This window comes from Talpa occidentalis, unplaced genomic scaffold (genome assembly GCF_014898055.3).
Source record: "Talpa occidentalis isolate TD23 unplaced genomic scaffold, MPIMG_talOcc4v2.1 talOcc4.8, whole genome shotgun sequence".
In the NCBI taxonomy this organism is placed as follows: domain Eukaryota; kingdom Metazoa; phylum Chordata; class Mammalia; order Eulipotyphla; family Talpidae; genus Talpa; species Talpa occidentalis.
Window position 1 is genome coordinate 65,993,686 of NW_023605194.1, and position 22,647 is coordinate 66,016,332.

General features: G+C 46.8%; 2 protein-coding genes across 3 annotated transcripts in view; one reads left to right on the forward strand and one right to left on the reverse strand.

Annotated features, from left to right (window-relative positions):
* Positions 1 to 1,137: 1,137 nt before the first annotated feature.
* LOC119234593 (uncharacterized) lies at positions 1,138 to 13,417 on the reverse strand. Of its 2 annotated transcripts, none has more exons than XM_054690650.1 (9): positions 13,312 to 13,417; positions 11,869 to 11,967; positions 10,011 to 10,077; positions 9,362 to 9,440; positions 8,289 to 8,594; positions 7,332 to 7,349; positions 6,570 to 6,641; positions 3,174 to 3,233; positions 1,138 to 1,383 (listed from the first exon to the last, which is right to left on the reverse strand). In XM_054690650.1, exons 1-9 carry the CDS (start codon positions 13,409 to 13,411, stop codon positions 1,156 to 1,158), a joined length of 1,029 nt encoding a protein of 342 aa, XP_054546625.1. In that variant the 5' UTR covers positions 13,412 to 13,417; the 3' UTR covers positions 1,138 to 1,155. The 2 variants fall into 2 exon arrangements, with proteins under 2 accessions (XP_054546625.1, XP_054546626.1); XM_054690651.1 differs by lacking the exon at positions 13,312 to 13,417 and adding an exon at positions 11,542 to 11,602 and having other exon boundaries at positions 11,726 to 11,910.
* A 447-nt stretch (positions 13,418 to 13,864) lies between these two features.
* The window catches only part of LOC119234112 (leucine-rich repeat-containing protein 74B-like), an 18,557-nt gene continuing 9,774 nt past the window's right edge, over positions 13,865 to 22,647 (forward strand). Inside the window, exon 1 of the mRNA XM_054690681.1 lies at positions 13,865 to 13,884. Within this exon, the coding sequence (XP_054546656.1) occupies positions 13,865 to 13,884 (20 nt within the window). The remainder of the gene's footprint in view (positions 13,885 to 22,647) is intronic.

Below are 22,647 nucleotides of genomic sequence, written 5' to 3' on the forward strand. Positions count from 1 at the left end.
CTTTGGCAGAGAGTTCACACATGTCCATTTCCTTAGGTTCAGTTTTGCGCTTTATTTGATCTAGTGGTCATGTTCACCTCACTCTTCCTGACCCCCAATTCTCTGATCAGGTGTATGCACATCCAAGCCAAGTCAGCTCTTCTCTCAGATTCCATGGCTCCAGTGGTGCTTTGGCCTCACGTCTAGTCTGGGATTTTTGAACCGAAAAGTCTCTGGATGTTGCTCAAGCACACAGTGTGGATTTGAATTTGATCCTGCCTGCCCAGGAAGGAAGTGAAGATGGGTGTTCTGGCTCTGTCGGTAGAGGAACATGTTTGAGAGCTCGGGAAGGTGAGCTCATGGTTTCCTTTATATCAAGAGAGGGGAATGCCATTTCTGCCAGAGGCAGTAGGAGCCAGTCCTTGTCCAGTGGTGGCAGGAGGCTGTGTGGATGGTGCACTTGGGATGGAAACCCAAGTGTAGTTATCAGCCTCCTTACAGCAAAGACTCAAGTGGGCCAATCCCATGTCCCGCTTGGGTGAGAAGAACATAAGTGCCAAGGCAGGGTCTCCTGTCTCACTCTTCCGGCCTCAGTAGTTCTTCCTCATGTCTCTGACTTCATCCTCCTCTCATCTCCTGACAGCACATAGGAAAGATAGTAGCTATGGAGCCCTGAGTCTTCACCAGAACCCTGGTCCTGTGCAGAGCATGACAAAGCCCTTCCCATAACCCTGCAGTACCCAAGATATCAGACACAGTTATCCCCCTATTTACAACAAGGAAACTAAAACACAGGGGACATTAAGTATCTTGCCCAAGTGATTAACAGTGTGTGAGGGGTGAGACAAGATCGTATTCACCTTCCCAAGATATTTTAGGATATTTCCATAGAGCAGAATTCAGCCAAAACCAGATGTGGCCCAGCCCTTGGTGACAGATGCAGACCCGGCTATGGGGAGGGGGACTCCTCCATGTGCACAGCACAGGACACCAGGGTGCTCTGTCCTGGCAGGAGCAGTGTGGCTGTGTCCCATACAGCACGTAGCAGGGCTTGCCAGCGAACCAACTTTGCTGTTGATCAGAATACATTCCAAATCCCTTTGACTCAACAAGTCTCAAAGTTATCTACAATTCAGCACACAAATATCTCAACTGGCATAGGTTTTTACCACTGGACTATGGGGGTGGGAGTGGCAAAGGGGTACTGCAGAGCACCTCATCAGCAGCAGAGGTCAGAGGCAGCATCCTGGACGGAGGCTGGGAGCTTATGGGTGGGGGATTTTGGAACAAAGAGCAGGAGTTGTTGAGACGAAAGCACTCCAGGTTGGGCTGAAGGTCAAGATTTGGGTCACTGGACATGTCCATACAGTGGGGATTTAATAAATTCAAGTTGATGCACCGCCCCTACAGGGAGGAGAAGAGAAAGGAGGTCACCAAGAAGCCCCTGGGATTGGGACCTTCTGAAACCTGTGGTTGACTCAAGGGGGCTGGACCCACAGAGTGGACCCTTATGATGCCTTTCCTCTCCCTGGATGCTGGATCCAGCCTGGATCCTCCTTGGAGACTCTGATCAGGTACTGGGGTCTGCCCTGTCTTCTCCAGGCACCTTCATGTTGTAACACCGGTGTCCCTCAGTTCTATCATCTGTTCTCTTGTCTGTTGTGCCTTGGACTGGGAGCTTGAGAGCAAGGATGAGGCCTCATGGCTGCAGATGCCCCAACATTTCCCAGGACCCAGGGGGGTATTGCTGAAGGTATGAGTGATGTTGGGGACATCATCCGAGCTTAGGATCTACCATGGGAGGGGATCTGCAGAGTTGGGAGCCAGGAGAGTCAAGGGCAAGTCTTAGGCCAGTCTTCTTGACTGAGGGATCTTGGGCAGTTTACCTTTCAAAATATAAGCAGTACACCCAGGACAGAACAGGAATCAGACTAAACCAGGTAACGCAAAAGAGCTATGTCATGGCTCGCGCATGATGCACCAATTATGATAACCCTGCACATAGAGTGAGCTATGGACAGGGATGCTCTGCCATAGGGACTTCGGGGTCCTCCTTGCCCCACAACCACATGGCCTCTTATCCTGGTTGTGAGTCACCCTACCCAGTGGCCATGTCTGCTATCACGATTCTTAGGGTTCCCCCCTTTTGTGAGCCATGCATGGTCTCTGCACCATTTGCAAGCTGGAAAGAGCAAGTGCCCACTAGGGCAGCCTGCCCCGGAGACACAGAGGCTCACTACAGGGAGCAGTCTTTCCTGACTGAGCGAGCTGTGTGTCTCAGTAGTTATCGTCAGTAGATTTAAAATGGAACCAAGGGCAGACCACAGAGAACAGTATGGAGGGTATTTGATTTTCTCTCCCCAGATCTGAATCACCTAGGGACAGGGGAGGATACAGGGGCTTGAGGCCACTGGAAGCCGCCATCTCTGCCATTATCCCTACGTGCTCAGGATTCTTATCTCAAAGTGGACTGTACTGCCATGGGATGTGCTTTTTTCTAAATATCTGCCCCACTCCTTGGCCGTTCATCACAGAGATGATGGTCCTGCCAGTGTGGCAGAATTGTTCAGAAGTTAAGAGCACGTGTTCACACAGGACAGGCTGCTCAGCAAAGCTTTACTTGAGCAAAGGGGGCTGGGGCCGTGGAAGGGGCCGAGGGATGTGAGGAAGTGGGAAAGGGCTGGTTCCAGAGCCACTGGCTGCCCGAGACCCCTTACAGGAGTCAACAATGTCCACCCGAGTTATCTTGTTCTTCCCTGGCTCCTCCTGCTTGTCAGGACTATACTCCCTAGTACAAACAGGCAGTGTTGGCCAGACAATTTGGTGGGCACAGCCACAAACCCCCACTCACCACAGCAGGGTCTGAGCAGATGGGATGGAGCCAGCATACCCCCAGGGTATGTGGTGGCTGGGAACTGGCAAGTGGAAAGGAAAGCTCTGGCCTCCTCACCCCTGCCTTCCTCACCAATGTTAATTTCTAGATGTGAATTTCTCCTGTCATTCCTGAGATAACAATGGAGGGAAATCCAAGGGACCACCCAGAAACCTCTGGCAGAATCCTGAGCACCATGTCTCAGACCTTCCTCTTGGCAGATGCTCAGACAGGGTTCTCTGACCCATAGTCCCAGAGGACAACTGTCAAGGGCAAAAAAGGAGGCTCCTAGCCCACAGGGGCCACCCCGGTCCCTACTTACCTCGTCTCTGGGCCCCTGGTGGCAGCTTAGAACAATGTTGCACAAGGAATCCAATTTGCTCTGAAAGCAGACACACCTGTGAGGACTCTCTGAGCTGCCTCCAGAGGGGGAGTATACCCGCCACCTCCCCAAGTCACCCAATCACTTGTCCCCACAAAGTCCATGAGGTAAGCATGCAGAATCTACCTAGGGCAAGGGGGCTGTGTTGGGGGGTTAGAGATATTAATTGTGGATCAGGGATTATTTTGGAATTGGAACAATGTGTAGTCCCTGCAAGAGAAGTCAGGGTTTCCTTTTGGAGGACAAATTCAGGTGCTGGAAGAGATATGTGGTGACCAAAGAGAATGCCTGAAGGGGAGGCATGCAGTGGTCTTAGGGTACCTGAGCAGGAGCAGGAAGCAGATGAGGAGGGCCTGCCTAGGGGGGCACACCCTGCGTAGGCAGCAGGTTGCAGGTACAGTGGGGCAGGGAGAGAAGAGGAAACAGAGCACAGAGCAGAAGCTACCCTGGTGTATTGTTGATCTGGGGCCCTGCAGTTCAGAACCCAGTAGCTCTGGTGCTACAAGACATGGGGCCATGCCCTGAGGAAATGATCCTCCCACTCCAAGGCCCTCCTCATTCTCTTGTGGTGTGTTTTGGCTTTTTTGTGCCACAGAGCACAGGGATAGATGTAGACCAAGACCAGTGGAACACAATTGAGAGCCCAGAAATAAACTCCTGCTGATATGGCAATTAATTTGTGACGAGAGAATTTATATGGAGAAAGGAAGCTCTCCTCTACAATGGTGTTGGGAAAACTGGACAGCCACATGCAAAAGAATGAGTCTGGCACTCTCTCTTATACTATACACACACACTAACTCAGGTAATTTTGATGTGCGACCTGAAACAGGGAACATAGAGAAGAAAACACTGACAATCCATGGCATTGGTTTCAGGGATGTCTTTGTGGAGTTAACTTCAACAGCAAGGGTAGACTGAGAAAAATTTAAAAATGGGAGCCCATCAATCTAAAAACCTGCTTCAAAGTGAACAAAACTATCATTAAAATGAAAAAAGACACCACCTCGAATGGGAGAAAATAGTTAATAATTAAACATCAACAAGAGACTAATGTGCAAGACCTATAAAGAATTCTAAGGAGACACACAGAAGGCCACCAGCACGGAACTATGCTCAGCATCACTTACCATCAGGGAAATGCACATCAGGCACAGAGACCTCCCAGCTCACCCCTGTGAGGGTGGAGCATATGAGAAAGACCAGACACAACTGTGTTGGCCACGATGTGCAGGACAAGGAGCCTCATGCACCGTTGGTGGGAAAGGAACTGGTGCAGTCCTTGAGGACAGCAAAATATAGATTTCTCAGAATTGTAAAACTACTTCTACCTCATGGCCCAGTAAATCCACTCCTAGATATCCTCAGAAGAATGCAAAAAACACTAATTTGGAGCGATATCTGCTGTCCTGTCTTCACTATCTAGAATATTCAAGTCAAGTAAGCAACCTAAGTGCCTGGGTACAGATGAGGTTTAAGATGTGATATACACACACTCTCTCTCTCTCAAACACACACACACACACACACACACACACACATACAACCACACACTGGGATAAATCTTGCTTTAAGATAAAATTGAGACAGGGCAAGCTAGGGTTATTAGGCAGTTTTAGGGACAGTGCAGGAGGGGACCTCTGAAGAATTTAGGGAGGCTTCAGAGAAAAGGACAACCAAGGGAATGTAACCCATTCCACTGGGAAAAACAAACATCCTAGGACCACAGACAATCTTGTTAAGGATGGTCCTGGATTTCTTCAGGTGATAAAGAAAAGGTGTGGAGATGCTCTCCCGGAAGACTAGGCCATAAAGATAAAGATGTAACAAATGGGGGATGTAACAAATGGGGAAAGAGAAAGCTGTTAGATAAGGAATGTGAAGATCCCCCACTCAGTAGCAAATTAAGTGAGACAGCCGAGAACTGACCAATCACAGAGAGACTGGTGGAGCTTTAGAATAATCAGGGAAAGAAGGTCTATATTCCCCGAGACACGACTCCACTTTGGCTTCCTTGCCCCTCCCAGGCCTGGTTCCCTGGCCTGGGAGTCCCACTTTATTTCTGTTCTTTTTCTCCTCAATAAACTTTTTCTAAACAAACCTGCCTCTTCTCGCTTGCTTGCCTGAGCGTCTGCGAAGTTCCTGCTGCGGCTTCGTGAGACACCAACCCGTGGGGGTCTAGCGGCTGGGGCTCAGCGCTGCCCTGCAGCCTAAAATCCGTTCCTGGCTGGGAGACTAGGCCTGACAATTCCGGTATCAAAATGAAGGCTTTCTACTTGAGGTAACGTGCACAGAACTAGAGGGGGAGCTAAGCACAGTAAGTCAGAAGGAAAGTGACAGATACAGGGAGAATGTACTCATTGTGGAATATTAAGAAACTAAACAAAGCAATTAACAAAAGTAAAGCAGAATAAACACAAGATCAGACTGCAGAATTGAGGCCACTGTTGGGGGATCGTGAGAGTTGGAGAACAGAGGAGGCAGAATGGACTAGGGTGGGATTCTGATGATTTGCTGGTGGCTGTAGTGTGATCACACACATCTGCAGAGGTGTGAACCTACACTCCTAAATCATATACAGTGTGGTAAACCACTGTCACCCAATAAAGAAAAAAAAAGCAAAATAAAATCAAATAAAATTTTGATTAATTAAAAAGAAATATCCTCAAATTGTGTATCTTTCTTCCTCAAAGCTGACACTCTGGCCCTCCCCATCCCTGTCATCAGGGCTCCCCCTGGGCTGTGTGTGTCTGACCAGCACAGACCCTTGCACATTGGGGGGAGAATATTTACTCAGGCTCCTCTCCAACGGGGCCCTTGTCACCCCCACTCTGAGGGCCATGGGGCAGAGGCAGGGGGTTCTTTCCCTCACTCAGCTGAGGCAGCTTCTGCAGGGCAGCAGTTGCACCAACATCTCCAATAATGGCGTGAAGAACTTGACTCAGAATTGCTTTCTTCCCTTTTTTTCTGGTCTGTGGAGTCCTGTTTGATTTAGTTTTTTTGTTTATTACCTGCTGCCCACTGAAACACACCACTGGGATTGATGCAGCCTCTGTGAGAACCAGAAGCTGGTGACTGTGAGCCAACCAGCAATGTCTATAAACCTGGCCTGTCCCCCGGGGAAACCCCAGTTTGAACCAGCAAGGTTGTGGTGGTGAGAGCACAAACCCTCATACTTTGTGGCCTCCCTTGAGCTCTAAGGTTGAAAGGACATCCATTATCCCCCTGAACCAATTTTTATAATGTCTAGTAGGTCCTCTCCACCCGGCCCCTGGCACCCAATGTGTGACCTGTCCTTCTGCAGGCATAGCCTGGGGGTCTCTATGGGTCTCTCACCTCTATCCTTGAAATGCTCTCTTCTTGGCAACAACAGGGGATAATCACCAAGGGGCAAGTCTTCCTTGGCTCCTAGGAAGAGAAAGCTCTGTCTGCTTCCTTGTCTCGCAGTTCCTGGGTGCACACACATGACGTGTTACCCCAGTTCCTGTCAACTTCTGGCCCTTCAGCTAAGGCTTCTGGGGAGATTTCAAGAACAACTGAGCAGGCAGCACCCTGTACTGTAAGGACAATGCAACTGTACTGCATACACAAGTAAATTACATTGTTTGCAAAGATGGCTCATTCCCAGGGACAACAAATTCTCTCCTGCTCCATTGTTTCCCTGCGGCTGCCCTTTGGAGAAGCATCAGAGCATCAGAGCCTGCAGGGGTTGACCAGGAACCAGAAATGTGAGTTTTGATTTCCAAATGCTCACCTAGTGCTGGGGAAGGACATCCACACACAGTCCTCTGGGTATTAACCAAAACATCCCCTTCATTTCATATGAATCATAGTAATCCGAGACACGATACATAGAGTTGTTTTTTCAGTAATAAAGATCCCAGAATTGCTGTGTTTCTGTCACCAATTGGGAACCCCACACCCTCCCTAGGGCTCCTCCCTGCCCCCTGTCACCCTGCTCTCTGCCAGCTCTCTCTGCCCACGTAGGTGGAGAAGGTAGGATGGGAGTGGACATATCCCACAGCTCAGGAGCCTCTTCGTGAAGGTCTGTGTGGCCATCAGATGGCTGACAACATCGGGAACACAAACAAAACTTGCCTGTTTCTGCTCCTTGTTCTAGAAAGTAGAAGAGATAAGCACAGGATAAAAGCACTGTGTGGGGCTCTGGCCAGTTGATGCAGGCAGGAAGGGACCCTGCTCAGCAGGAGTGAGTAAGAACCTGGGCTTTGGGTATCACCGTGGGCGCCCAGCCTGATGGGTCCCTGGCCAGCAGTTGCATGTCCCTGGGCCCAGGCTCTCAGTTATCAGAGGGGACACGGTTCCTTCCAGGACCTGCTCAATCCTGTGCTGGGTTCTGTGTCTTTCCACCTCTGCTCTTCCTCCTTCTCCCCCGAGCATGTGTCCTGGCCACCCAGCTAGGATGCCTCTGCTGGCCTCCATGCTCCCGGGGCCAGTCTGTGCTTGGCTATTGCTCTGCTCTGTCAGGGCACTTGGTCCCCCAGAAGGTGGCATTTTGTCCTTAACCTCATGCCCGCCAAGGTACGAACACCTGCCCAAATCCCAGACTGTAGCTGCTGGGGATAGGCTGGCAGCTGCTTCCTTTTTGCTCCTGTGCGCCCAGCATGGAGAGGTGGAGAGCAGCCCTGGGGATGTGCAGACACCATGCTGGTTTCTAACGCACAGCTGCCCAGAGGTTGGGAATACTGCTCATTCTGCTTTGGGGCACCTGTGCCTCCTGAAGGGCCCCTTCTTCCCTCAACAGCAGAGGCCTCCTCCCAGCCTCTTGTCCAGCTGAGTGCTCAGAACCTGGGTGCCCTGAGGCAGCCATGCCCATGGTTCTGGGCCTTCTCCCCAGGGGCCTGCCAGCCCGTCGGCCAGGTGCTGTGCAAGCCAGAGGCAGGAGGCCCCTGCCAGGCTGTCTCTCCACTTGGGAAACTGGAGCAGAGCCTGGGCACCCCTTTGCTCCTGTGAGGACTGTGTGCCGCCGGGGTAGCAGGGGCCATGTCCCTAGGGGAGTTGGCCTGGGTTTCAGGGCAAAGGGCCAGGGGCACTCACCCTCCCACAGCAGCAGATGCAGCAGATCAACAAAGGCATGATGACCAGGGCTGGGGCGAGAACCCAGTAAAGGAGAGGGTCCACAGGGGGCTCAACGGTGAGCTTGGTGGTCTTCACTTTGACTGTCGTGGATGCTGGAGTTTTTTTTGTGGTGACAACTGTGGACTCTGTGGTCATTTTTGTTGTGACAGTAGTGGGCACTGTGCTTGTTTTTGTGGTAGATATCACCCGTGTGGTCTTCATTGTGGTGGTTGTTTTTTTGGTTGTCACCTTTGTGGTGGGATCTGTAGGCTCTATTATTGGATCCTACAGAAAGCACACATGTCAGATACCTAGGGTGGACTGGGAGTCTCTTCCAGGTGCCTTCCACCCAGTATCCACACCAGACTCCCTGTCTGTCCACTTTCCTTCTCCCTGAGATGCCACCGAGAGCATCCAATGCAGGACTAGGACCCCAAGGATGGTGCCCAGAGGCAAGGTGGAGGTGGTACACCTCCCCACCCACCAATGGATCTACGTAGAGGCTCTGCCCCAGACCCTGTCAAGGAAGCCAGAGGCCATGCAGAGTGACAAGCTCAGCTACCCCCAAGACACCAGGACAAAAATTGTACAGATACTGAGACGGGTTGTGGGAGGGCTGATGGGCCCCCTGAGAGGTGGAGGTGCAAGACAGAGCGGGAGACCCAGGCCCATCGCCCATGGACATGTTCCCTCACTAACAGACTCTGCAACCTTGAGCAAAGCTGTTCAATCTCCTGAGTGTGTGTTTCCACATCTTTAATAGGCACATGCAGGGTTTCGAGAGAGGTCACAGAAAGATCAGAGGGTCTCCAAAAAAGACCTGAGCAGCTGACTACACCTGAGAGCTTGTCAAAGCACTCCCAGGTATTTGCCAAGTCTGAGTGGGGAACAGGTTCTGGTGAAGGACCCAGCATTTGGGAGATGCGGCACATGCTACTTGCTGGCTCTCCTGGGATGCTGTTTCCCCTCCACCTTCCCAGGGGGTGTCTACTTCCAGTGCAAAGCTCTAGATATTCCTGGGGGGCGGGGGTTAACCCCACCCTGTGACTCACACAATCCTTGCTGGTGTAATCCATGTATTCACTCATGGCAGAAAGGCCATAATCCAGGCTATAATCAGCTCTCACTGTCCTGAAGAACAGAAGATGACAATGTTACCAGCCATACAGATAGAAACAGACCTTACACTTTATTCAAACCAAACCCACTGCTTTTCCCATTGTGATGGCCTTGAATATCAGGCATTTGGAGCTAGTCTACAACAGACGGCCAAGGACTGGGTGGCGGGGTGAAGCGGTGGGGAGAGATGGGTGAAGTGCTTACCCTAATCACAGTGAGGTTAAAGTCAGGCAGTAAGGAGTCTTAAAGGGGTCAGAAGTCCTTGTGCCCATGACCTAAGGGGCTAGAAGGCTGTGTGGTGTCACCATTCTGACTCTTCTGTATTTACATTGTGTTGGCTCAGCTCTGACAGTCTACAAGTTAAGGCACCCTTCCTGGCACCTCATCTCCCACATCCTGTCCTCAGCAGAGGCTGAGTCACAGCACATCCTGAGCACATCAAGGGGAGCACCAACAGGGCAGGTCAGGAGGATGCACTGAGCTGTGCCAGAGACAGTCACTTGCTGCCCCATTAGAAGTCTACATTCCACACACTGCATGTGCCAACTACTGCCCACCTGTTCCCCAACCTGGGGCACTTACTGTCCAGGCTGGCTGAATACATGTCCTTTACAAACTACTTCATCACCATTTATTGCTGTGGGCATTGCTGCCAAAAGAAAATGACATGGAAAAATATCAGCAGACATGCCATCCATCACTTCTCATCCTCTGCCTGCCTTGGCAGGGGCCGCTAAGAGCCTGGCAGGTGCAGATTCTCTTCTCTGCCTTCTCAACACCTGCCTACACCAGCCTGTGCAATGATTAGTGTTGAATGGGAACAGGAAGCAAGAGCCTGGGCTCTCCAAGTCTTATATTTGTGAGATTAGAAAGAGAGAGACAAAAAAAAACAGTGAACAAAATAAAAACCAGAATGAAGAGAGATGCAATGTCAATAAACAAGACATGGGACAGAGAAGAAGAATGTTAGGGTGGATTAACCTGTCCTACCTTCAGGGAAACTGAGATATTTATAAGAAGATGATGTCAACTGGGATTGATTTAAAAATTATGATGAAGGTATCAACAAAACCAGATTGTTCTGTGTTAATAATCACTGTGAGTAGGGGATGTGTCATTATTCAGTGTGTCTCCTTTTTTAAATATTGTTGAAAATTGCCATTCAAAAATACAAGATGGAAATGTGATGACAGGAAAACCAGGGAATTATCCCAGGACAGTGTCTGGGCTGTGAGGGGAGCATGTGACAAGTCCCTGAGGCATAAGTAGCTGATTCTGTTGAGGAGGAACAAAGTGAGATAAGTTCTCGCCGGCCGCAACAGCTTCTGGGTTTTATTCTATGTACAGTGGATGTGTTGAAGGTCTGACCAGATCCAGATGTTTCGGGCCAAAGGCAACAGGAATCACCATGGCCTGGACATAGGAATGAAAGCACAGAGAAGTCAGGGGTGACACGCAGCCTATTGATCAGAGTGACTGGGTGGACAGTGGTCCTTTTCATTGAGACAGGAGAGCTGAGCAGGGAACAGCTTTGTCTTTGCTTTTGCATTCCTTTGTTTTGTGTGAATTAAGAGTTTGTTTAATAAGGCTCAAACATTTCTTGATGCGTTGATGTGGGTATATCTACTCCTGAGCCTCAACTCTCTTGAACCCTGAACTATGGACACGGGTCAGGGTTAATGCCACAGAATCATCCATTTCCACCTGCACTAATCTTTTTGGTTTTATCTAAACTGTCAGATTAGTGATAAACTTCTGAACGAAGTGTGGATAATGAAAACTAAGAGGCATGTATGTTTAGGAGGAGAGATTTTTGTCTGAGTGGTAGGGGGTTAGGAGTAGTGAGAAAATTCCCAAGAAAAGTGATTTGCTTTCCAATGGGAAAGCCCAGAACAAGGAGCCGAGGTGATGGCAGACACCAGGCATTCTGAGGTCCCATCAAAGTGTGGGTATCTGGAAAGGATTTTCCATCAGTATCAACTATTTCAAATTTTAAAATTATCATTTATGCTACCATATATATTCCACATTTTTTATCGTAGGAAAATGTAACTGAAAACAATCATATAGATCTTCATATGAATCCTCATCAGCGCATCCTGGCGACAAACACCTTTGATATCCCAGAGCTTAATTGTGGAATTCCAGTTCTTGTCTCTCAAGGGAAGTGAGCCCTGAGGAAAGAGTAGGGAAAGGCAGTTCTGAGGGAACCCGCTCCCCCATCCATTGCCATGCCCAGCATGAAAATGCCTGACCCAAGACACTCCCGTGGTGCCGAAGACACACCTGAATCTCACCTAGGTGCTTTGTCCAGTCTCCTTGCTGCCTTGGTCCTCAGCGTGCACAGAGAATGGTCAGCAAGGGTTTTCCAGGCTTGTCCTACTAGGAAGGGCAGTTGTGGGAAATTTGTGATTTGGGGGCAGTGTGGGGAGATACTTACAGTAGACATACGTGTAGATGGGGGCAATCATATGAGCACACCGAATCTGGTGCGTGCTTCCATGAAAGTTTCTTAGAAAGAAAGTCGTGTCATAGTTTTCTGCCAAGGTAACATCAAAAGGTATGAGTGAGGATGGGCCACATTCTGTTCCCCAAAGATCCCACCATAAGGTAGGCCACCCCCAAGGACTCCACGAGGAAGCAGGTGTGTTGGACCTTATCTATGTGCTCCCTGGGCCCGATCCTCATGGTGTCTCTGGGGCCACTCTGAGGACACCGGCAAGGCCCTGAGCTCTCAAGGACAGGTGCAGCCTTGCCCCTCTTTTCTGTCCAGGGGTCTCAGACAAGGGAAATGATCTTCTCAGCCCCTTGGGGTGCTGAAGGAGCATGGGCTGGAGCCAGGATCTTGAGGCAGGGAGGGAGCAGAGGCCTCTGGCGGTTGAGGAGGCTGAGCCCTTGTGCTCACCCTGCCTGTGCTCACCAAGTCTCTGTGGGCCACTGTTTCTTTGGATTAACTCCTCCTATTCCATTTGGAATCTAGGTGATTGTTGCACTGGGTGTCAGCTTTTGACAAGAGAGCACTTTACAAGGTCAGAACAGGGATTGCAGGGCCAGGCTGGCAGGGGGTGTCAGGAGGACTCCTGTCACCTTGCTGGACCACCACAGGGAGGAATGAGGACCAGTGTTTACATGCTGTGTCTCCCTGGCTCTCAGGCTGCCCCCATGGGTGAGAATTTATATGAGAAAAGACCCCTGTGTGCGTGGGAGGGATTGGGTATCAAACCCAATCCACAGGAGGCACTGCAGGTCACAGCTTCGAAGAAGTCAGGATGAGTCGGAGGAGACACTTCCATTTGGATGCTCTGTAACTACCCCCCTGCCTGAGCTCAGCATGGGCAGCAAAGCAATGGTCAGTGATGGAAATAGGAGCACTGCTACTCTCCCTTAAGTCTACCTGTTTCTATTCTGAGCTGGCCACTGCACAATCCACTGGTCTCCTCTCTCTCACAGATCTTATAAGGGGTATTCATCTTTCTGCCTCTTGGAGACATCAGGGGAGCTCGCAGATCATGGTATCCTTGCTCCAGGTGGCTGGCCAAGGGCAGCAGAGCTCAGCTGGAGCAGTGTTCTTTCTGACCCCATGTTAGGGTGCTCCAGCATTAACAAAAAGGGCACAGAGGCAGAGCCAGCTTCCCCGGGTCTGGCACAGCTGGATCAGGCTGTGTGCTGTTCCCAGAAGAAGGGCATGTAACTGTGGAGCTCAGCTCTCTGCTACCTGAACTGGGACAGCACAAGCTGCATATATGCAGCTCCTTAGAGAGAGAGGCCTTTGAGCAGAATGGACGTGCCTGGACTTCCTCAACACAGCACTGCCAGGACCCTTTCTGGGGAGAGCAGGCAGCCATGTCTCTGTCCAGCTCTCAGGAGAGGCCTCCATATTTACCCGGGTGATGTCTCCTGAGGATTGGTGGGGATGTGCTTGTTGAGATTATGCCCCTACTAAGACACTGGACATTGAACTGTGTCCAATTGTTTCTCTTCATCCATTGAAACCGTCATTTTCTCTTCTTCACTTGCTGATGGCATGAATTCCACTGAAGTTTCAACTGTTAAATCAGACCTGCGAGTTATATGGTGGATCAACATGTAGGCAGGGAACTGCTACAAGTAAGCCCTTCCATAAAAATGTTTAATAGGGATGAAAAACAGCAGGTCCCTGCAAGAACTGGCACACGGAAGATAAACAGGCAACTCTGGCAAACTGCCCAAAGAGGAAAGTTGCAATAAAAGAGGACAAGAAGAAAGGAAAGCATCAGAACCCTGTTACCTTCCCCCACCCACAAAGCTGGCACACTCCAACTAACAGAAAGGAGGGGGAAAAAAAGACAAAAACAAAAAACAAGAACAAACAGAGATCAAGCAGGACAGTGAGTAGAAAGGAAATATTGCAGGCACCGCACCCTGCAACCAGGAACTGTGGAGAACCATGGACAACCATGCAAGAATTGCCACAGAGGTGAGCAAATGGCTCTGGGCACCATTAGAGGAAGATAAGGGCTCCGCAGAGAGACCTGCAAGCAGCCGAAGGCCAGCTGGTAAGATTGTACAGAAAAGCCGGCAAGCGCTCGAAAAGCATACACAGATGTCGGCTGCCCACATCCCTGCGCCCACAACCTAGGTTCATGGGGAAATGTTCCCACTGGAGCCGTCACTGAAGAGTATGATCCTCACTGAGTAATCAAAAACAGGCGCCCAGACATGGGAGCGAGGTGCAAAGGAGCCATTTTTGTGACACTGAACTGGGCAGCCCAGTTCTGAGGTTCTGAGGGTTTTGGAGCTGAGAACCGGGGCACGAAATTCAGAGCCTGGGAGCCCCACAACTTTGGGTACAGGGCAGACACAGCACCACCACGCCTTTGAGGCACTCCATGCCACCCCAACTCAGTTCCCGGAGACCTTCAGGAAAAAGCACAGCTATGGAAGGATACTAGGAAAGATCTCTGGCACCACCTAGTGATCAGAATAAAATCACCAACTTCCTGATAGTTGGAAGTCAGGGATGCCAAAACCACCCTCAGGCTCTGAGAGGGCGTGGGCCACCCAAACGAGGGTAAGAAGGGAAATAAGAAATGGAGCAAGACCCCATTCTGGAACTGAGAGCCAGGCACAGGATTCCAGGGTGTGGGACGCGCCATAACAGGGAGCACTGCACAGGGTGACAGCTGGCATTTTGGATCTGGTAGCCCTGGGAATAAGAACTAGAGCCCAGAATTCAGGGCATGGGATCCACACAGCTGAAGGCCAGCACTGGGTGAACAAGGAGCAGACACAGCTCCCAGCTTGAGCTATAGCCCTTGTGTGAAGGTGCTCCCCTTCCCCCTCTGTTTCTCAGAGAACTACAGGGGAAATGCACAGATCAGCAAATACAAGTCTCTGGTGCCACCTAGTGACCAGAGCAAAATCACCAACTAGCTGATTTCCTGCTGGAACTGAGTAAATACAAAGGGAGGAAACTGTAAAGGACAGTGCCCAGCAACACAGCAACCGCATCAACAACCTGGTGGAGTTTTGGCATAACAGTGCTGGACTCGGTCAGGTAAACAGCTTCCAACACACCTGAAGGAAAAACCCAAAGAGATGCCCACCAACACCAGTGGCACAATGTCCCCACGCATAGAACTAATTAGAAAGCAAACAGCAGGGAGAAGGAAAAATATAAATAACCAAGCAAGCCCACAGGGGAAGGACACACCACAAAAATAAGATCAGTCACCAGAATTCGACAACAATGACATGGAAGAACTTCTCTGGCTGGCACATAGAGAATTTAGAATCATCATGATTAAAAAGTGTAAAGAATAAGAAAAGGAAAAAAACAATATCAGACAAATAATCAGTGAACTGAAGAAAGAAAAAGAGACCTTAAGAAGGGAAATAAAAGAAGAGGAGGAGACTAAAAGATTACAGGAGGAGACGAAGAGCTCTTGGAAAAGCACTGAAAACAGAATTGAGGATATGGAAGAACAGATCACTACTCTTGAAGATAGAGAAATAAAAAGAACCAAAAAGAGAAAGAGAGAGAAGTACAAAGAAGAAGAATGAAGACAATCTTCAACAATTATCAGACTCCACGATTAGAGGAAATAAAAGAGTTATAGGCATTCCAGAAGGTGAGGTGAGAGACAAAGGATGAGAAATTATTCAAGGAGATAATTGAGGAAAACTTCCCAAGCATGAAAAAGGAGATAGATATAGACATACAAGAAGCAAGAAGAACACCCAATTACCACAATGAAAAGAAAACTACAGCAAGACCATAACAGTAAAGCTTGCAAGAGTCCAAGACAAGGAAAAAAATAATAAAACTGGCAAGGGGGAAGAAACAGATAACTTATAAGGGAAAATCAATCAGGTTAACCTCAGACTTCTCTGAAGAAAGACTGCAGGCAAGAAGAGAATGGAGTAACATATTCAACAAACTTCAACACAGCAAATGCCAACCAAGAATACTATACTCTGCAAAGCTCTCCTTCCTCCACAAAGAAAAACCGAACCTTCTCAAACAAACAGAAACTCCAGAAATTCATTACAATTAATGCCCCACTCCAAAAAATTCCACAAGAAGTCAAAGCCAAAACCAAGAGAGGAATGATCAAGAATACATGAAGATCTGGCCTCCCCGGTGGCGCAACGGTTTAGTGCTGGGTTGGGAAGCTGCCCGCAGTCTCTGCAGCTCCAGTTCGATCCCTGGCTGCTGGGTGAGGGTCCCACATGGCGTGCAGACCTCTCCTGCCGCTCAGTGCTCCCCTGAGCAGTGTACTTCATCACTCTGCCTGTTCTACTCTCTGTTCTGGCTCTGGTGAATTCTCTCCCCCTCCCGTGCCTCTGACTGTACCCAGTGCTTGTATAAATAAATAAATAAATCTTTAAAAAAAAAAAAGAATGCATGAAGATCAAATCATACCAACTATTTTCTCTGAACATAAAGACATCAAACTAGAAATAAATCATGAGAAGAAAACAAGGAACCCTCCCACTTCACGGAGATTGAAATCCAAGACGAACAGAATAAAGCAAGGAATAAAATCACAAAAAAGACAAACAAAATAGCAAATACAGATGCCAACATATCAATATTAACTCTAAATGTAAATAAATTAAACTCATCAATAAAAAGACACAGTGTAGCATGCTGGATTAAAAAACAAAATCCATCCTTCTGCTGTCTCCAGAAAACACATTTAACCACAAAAGATAAACACAGACTGAAAGTAAAAGGTTGGAAAACAATCCTACAAGCAAATGGACCACAAAAGAAGACAGGAACAACTATACTTGTATCAGATGAAATAGACTTCAAACTAAAAAAGTAAAAAGAGACATAGACGGACACTACTTTATGATCAAGGAGACAATACATCAGGAAGATATAACACTCATCAACATATACTCACCAAATGAAGCAGCACCAAAATATATTAGACAATTCTTATCAGCTCTGAAAACAGACATTAAAGAAAACACATACATAGTGGGAGACTTCAGCATCCCACTTTCACCAATGGACAGATCAATGAGACAAAACATAAACAAAGACACTAAACCCTAAATAAAGACATAGAACTCATGGACTTAACAGACATCTATAGGACACTGCACCCCCAAAAAATCCAAGTACACATTTTTCTCAAGCATGCAGGGATCATTCTCCAGAATTTATCACATACTGGGCCACAAGACAAACATCAACAGATACATGAAGATCAAAATCATACCAACTATCTTCTATGAGCATAAAGACATCAAACTAGAAATAAATCATGAAAAGAAAACAGGAAACCCTCCCACTTCATAGAGATTGAAATCCACACTACTGGAAGACCACTGGACTAATGAGGCAATCAAAGAAGAAATACTTTGAGTTGAACGACAAGGAGGACCCCACTTTCCAGAATGTATGGGATGCAGCAAAAGCAGTAATAAGAGGGAAAAAAATAGCAATACAGGCTCACATCAACAAACAAGAAAGAACTCAAAGAAACAACCTAATCTCACATCTCAAAGAACCATAAAAAGAACAACAAAAAAACCCTAAAGCCAGTAGATGAAAGGAAATAATAAAAATCAAAGCAGAAATAAATGAAATAGAAATTAAAAACAATCCAAAGCTGATAAAGAAGAAGTAAAACAACTAAACAGACCAATTACAAGCAACAAAATTGAAGCAGTAATCAAAGCTCTCCCCCAAAATAAAAGACCAGGCCCAGATGGCTTCACACAAATGTTCAGGAGTGAATTACTGCCTATGCTGCAAAAACTCTTCCAAAAAATTGAGAAGGAAGGAATACTACCAAATATGTTCTATGAAGCCAACATTACACTAATACCAACACTAAACAAATACAGCACAAAAAAGAATATTACAGGCCAGTCTCCCTAATGAACACTGATGTGAAAATCCTCAACAAAATCATTGCCAACAGAATCCAACAATGCATCAAAGGGATAATAAACCATGATCAAATGGGATTCATCCCAGGGGTACAAGGATGTTTCAACATACAAAAATCAATCAGTGTAATCCAACACATCAACAAAAAGAAAAATAGAAACCATATGATCATATGCTGATCAGATGATCATATGATCAGATGCTGAGAAAGCATTCGACAAAGTCCAACATCATTTATGATGAAGGCCCTTGAAATTCTCGGGATAGATGGAACATACCTTATCATGACAAAAGCCATATATGACAAACCCACTGCCAATATTATTCTCAATGGTGAAAGGCTGAAGGCCTTTCCTTAAGATCAGGAACAAGAAAAGGATGTCCTCTGTCACCACTGCTCTTCAATATAATACTGGAGGTCATAGCCAGAGCAATAAGACAAGAGAAATACATACAAGGAATCCAGATAGAGAAAGAAGAAGTAAAACTATCAATATTTGCAGATGATATGACAATATACAAAGAGAACTCTAAAAGCACCACAGAAAAACTACTCAAAATAATACACCAGTTAGTAAAGGAGCAGGATACAAAAACAACACAAAAAAAACAGTAGCCTTCCTATACACAAGCAATAAATCTGAAGAAGAAGAAATCAAAAAAACCATCCCTTTTATAACTGAAACAAAAAAATCAAATACTTGGGAATAAACCTAACAAAAGGAATAAAAGACCTATACAAAGAAAACTACAAAACACTGTTAAAAGAAATAGAAGTAGACACAAAGAAATGGAAAGACATCCCCTGCTCATGGATCGGAAGAATTAACATTACCAAAATGGCCATCCTACTGAAAGCAAACTACAGATTCAATGCTATTCCAATTAAAATTTCAATGTCATTTTTCATAGAAATAGAAAAAATATTGATGAAATTCATATGGAACCACCAAAAAACCTGAACAGCCAAAATACTCCTGAAAATAAAAAAAAAGAAGGGAATGGAGGCATCATTCTCCCAGATTTCAAACTATACTACAAAGCCATAATAATCAAAACTGCATGGTATTGGAACAAGAACAGACACACGGACCAATGGAACCGAATAGAAAACCCAGAAATAAACCCACATATTTATGGTCAACTAATCTTTGACAAAGGAGCAAAGACTATGCATTGGAGCAAAGAAAGTTTGTTCAGTAAATGGTGCTGGGAAAACTGGGTCGCTACATGCAAAAGAATGAAGCTTGACTGCTACCTCACACCATACACAAAAACCAACTCAAAATGGATTAAAGAACTAGACATAAGGCCTGAAACCACAAAATACATAGAAGGAAATATAGGCGAAATGCTACGTGAAATGCACCTCAAAGACATCTTTACAGACACATCACCCAAAGCAGTGATAGTGAAGGCAAAGATAAGCAGCTGGGACTACATCAAATTAAAGAGCTTCTGCACAGCAAAAGAGACAATAACAAAAACAAAGAGAAACCCCACCGACTGGGAGAACATTTTTGCACACAACACTAATGATAAAGGACTGATCACAAAAATCTACAAAGAGCTGACAAGATTCAACAAAAACAAAGAAAATAATCCAGGCAAAAAATGGGCAGAAGAGCTAAAAAGAAACTTCTCTGAAGAGGAAATGCAAATGGCCAACAGGCATATGAAAAAATGTTCAACATCACTTGCAATAAGGGAAATGCAAATCAAAACTACAGTGAGATACCATCACACACCAGTGAGAATGGCACATATTAAAAAAAACTAGCAAGAACAAATGTTGGCAAGGACGTGGAGAAAAAGGAACTCTCTTGCACTGCTGGTGGGAGTGCAAACTGGTCCAACCACTATGGAGAGCTGTGTGGAGATTCCTTGACCTATTAAAGATAGAGCTTCCATATGATCCAGCAATTCCACTCCTAGGTATTTACCCAAAGGACACAGAAACATTAATTCCAAAGGGTACCTGCACCCCTATAGCAGCACTCTTTACAATAGCTAAGCTTTGGAAACAAACCAAATGCCCCATAATAGATGACTGGATCAAGAAGATGTGGTACATATACACCATGGAATATTACTCAGCATTCAAAAAAGATAAACACATGCAATTTGCAGCAACATGGATAGAGCTGCAAGGGATCATGCCCAGCAAAATAAGCCAGAAAGAAAAATAAAAGACCGATAGTCTCACTCATAGCAGGAATCTAGAAAACTTAAATAAGGGACCAGGAAAAAGAATAACTATAAGAAAGAAAAAATCAATATCAACAAACAAGTATGAACCAGAGACACATATTGAACCACAAAAAACCACAAGCCATACTGATGAAAAAGGTCGTGTCACACTTTCAAACTTCAAACTATACTACAAAGCCACAATAATTAAAACAGTTTGGGATTGGAACAAAAACAGACACACAGACCAATGGAACCAAATAGAGACCCCAGAAATAAAGCCACACTTGTATGGACAACTGATCTTTGACAAAGGAGCAAAGAATATGCAATGGAACATGGACAGTTTGTTCAGTAAATGGTGCTGTGAAAGCTAGATCACCATGTGCAAAAAAATGAAACTAGACTGCTACCTCTCACAGTGCATAAAAATCAACTCAAAATGGATAAGAGAACTGGACATAAGACCTGAACCATAAAATATAGGGAAAACACTACAAGACATACATCTCAGCAACATCTTTAAAGACTCATCACCCAAGCAAAGATAGTCAAGGAAAAGATAAACACCTGGGATTACATCAAACTGAAAAGCTGAGCAGCAAAAGAGACAAAACAGAGAGACACCCCACTGATTGGGAAAAAATTTTTGCACTCCGTACAACTGATAAGGGACTGATCACAAAGATATGCAAAGAACTCACAGGACTCAACAAAAACAAAGTAAACCATCTAGTCAAGAAATGGGCAGAAGAACTTACAAGACATTTCTCCAAAGGGGAAATGCAAATGGCCAACAGGCATATGAAAAAAATGTTCAACATCACTTGCAATCAGGGAAATGCAAATCAAAACCAGACTGAGATACCAACTTACACCAGTAAGAATGTCACATACCAAAAAAACTAGCAACAAAAATTTTGGCAAGGATGTGGTGAAAAAGGAACTCTCCAACATGGCTGGTGGGAGTGCAAACTGGTCCAGCCACTATGGAAAGCTGTCTGGAGTTTCCTCAATCTATTAAAAATGGAGCTACCATAAGACCTGGCAATCCCACTACCTACCAGGTATCTAACCAAGGACACAAAAACATTGATTCAAAAGAACACCCATACAACTATGTTTATTACAGCACTATTTACAATAGGTAAAACCTGTAAACAACCCAAATTCCCAAAAATAGATGACTGCCTCAAAAGATGTGGTATATATGCACAATGGAATATTATTCAGTGATCATAAAAGATACGCCTATGCCATTCACAGCAACGTGGATGGAGCTAGAAGGAATTATGCTCACTAAAATAAGCCAGAAGGGAGAAAAACAGAGGTTCCCGGAGATCTACACACAGGCCCGGGCCAGCCAGTAAGCTTGCACGGAAAAGCAGTGCACTTGAAAAGCAAACGCGTATCGCGGCTGCCCAGGTACCCGCGCCTGCAACCTAGGCTTGTGGGGAAATACGAGGGGGCCCTCACTGAGGTGGAAGTCCCTCACTGAGTAGTCAGAAACCAGGCGCCCGGGCTCGGGAGCAGGGTGCAAAAGGCACCATTGCTGCGGACACTGAATTGGGCTACAGCCCGCGCCCTGGACTTGAGGGCTTTGGAACCGAGACCCGGGGCACAAAATTCAGGGCGAGAGTTCTCCACGACTGTGGGGCACAAGGCAGACACAGCACCCCAAAGCCATTGAGGTTTTCCCTACCATTTCCACTCTGTTCCCTGTCCCACGGGGTGAAAAAAACAGCTCCCCAAGGACACTAGGAGAGATCTCTGGTGCCACCTAGAGACCAGAAAAAAAGTCACTAACACCCCATAGAACAGGGACCTTCTTCAGAAAAGACTGCTTGAAACCAGCAGAAGGCTCCCGGAGGAGCCAGTGGCGAGCTGGGAAGTTAGCCCACGCTAGCCCCTTCCGACCAGCAGTCTGAGCCCACAGGAGGAGCGGGCATTCATGGCCAGGGCAGACCAGGCACAGAGAAGAGTGTGCCTGAGACTGGACGCACAGGGAGTGCATCCGCATTGCCATTTTAGAACAAGGACATTTCTTCAGTAAAGACTGCCTGAAACCAGCAGAAGTCTCCCTCAGGAGCCAGAGGTGAGCGGGGAAGCTCGCCCACGCTAGGCCCCTTCTGGCCTGTAGTCCAAGCCCAGAGGAGGAGCGGGAAACCACTGCTGGGACAGACCAGGAGCACAGGGGAGTGTGTCCCCACATCAGCATTTTAGAACAGGGATATTTCTTCAGTAAAGACTGCTTGAAACCGACAGATGGCTCCTGAGGAGCCAGAGGGGAGTGGAGAAGTTCAACCAAGATGCCAGCCAGTCCCAGCAACACAGTGTCCCAGTGCATACGACAAATTAGAAAACATACAGTAGGGAGTAGAAGAACCACACGTAACCTAACAACTCCTCAAGAAAAAAGGACACCACAAAAAGAAAACCACCCCGCAGATTGCAACGACAGTAATTTGGAAGAACTTCTGAACCTTCCAGAATGAGAATTTAAAATTGCCGTGATTAAAAAAATGACATAACTCATAAAGGAAAACAATGATCAGAAGAAGGAAATTGAGTCCCTAAAGAGGAAAAAAAGAAACGCAGGAGATCAAAGAATTAATGGAGGCACTAAAGAACTTTGGG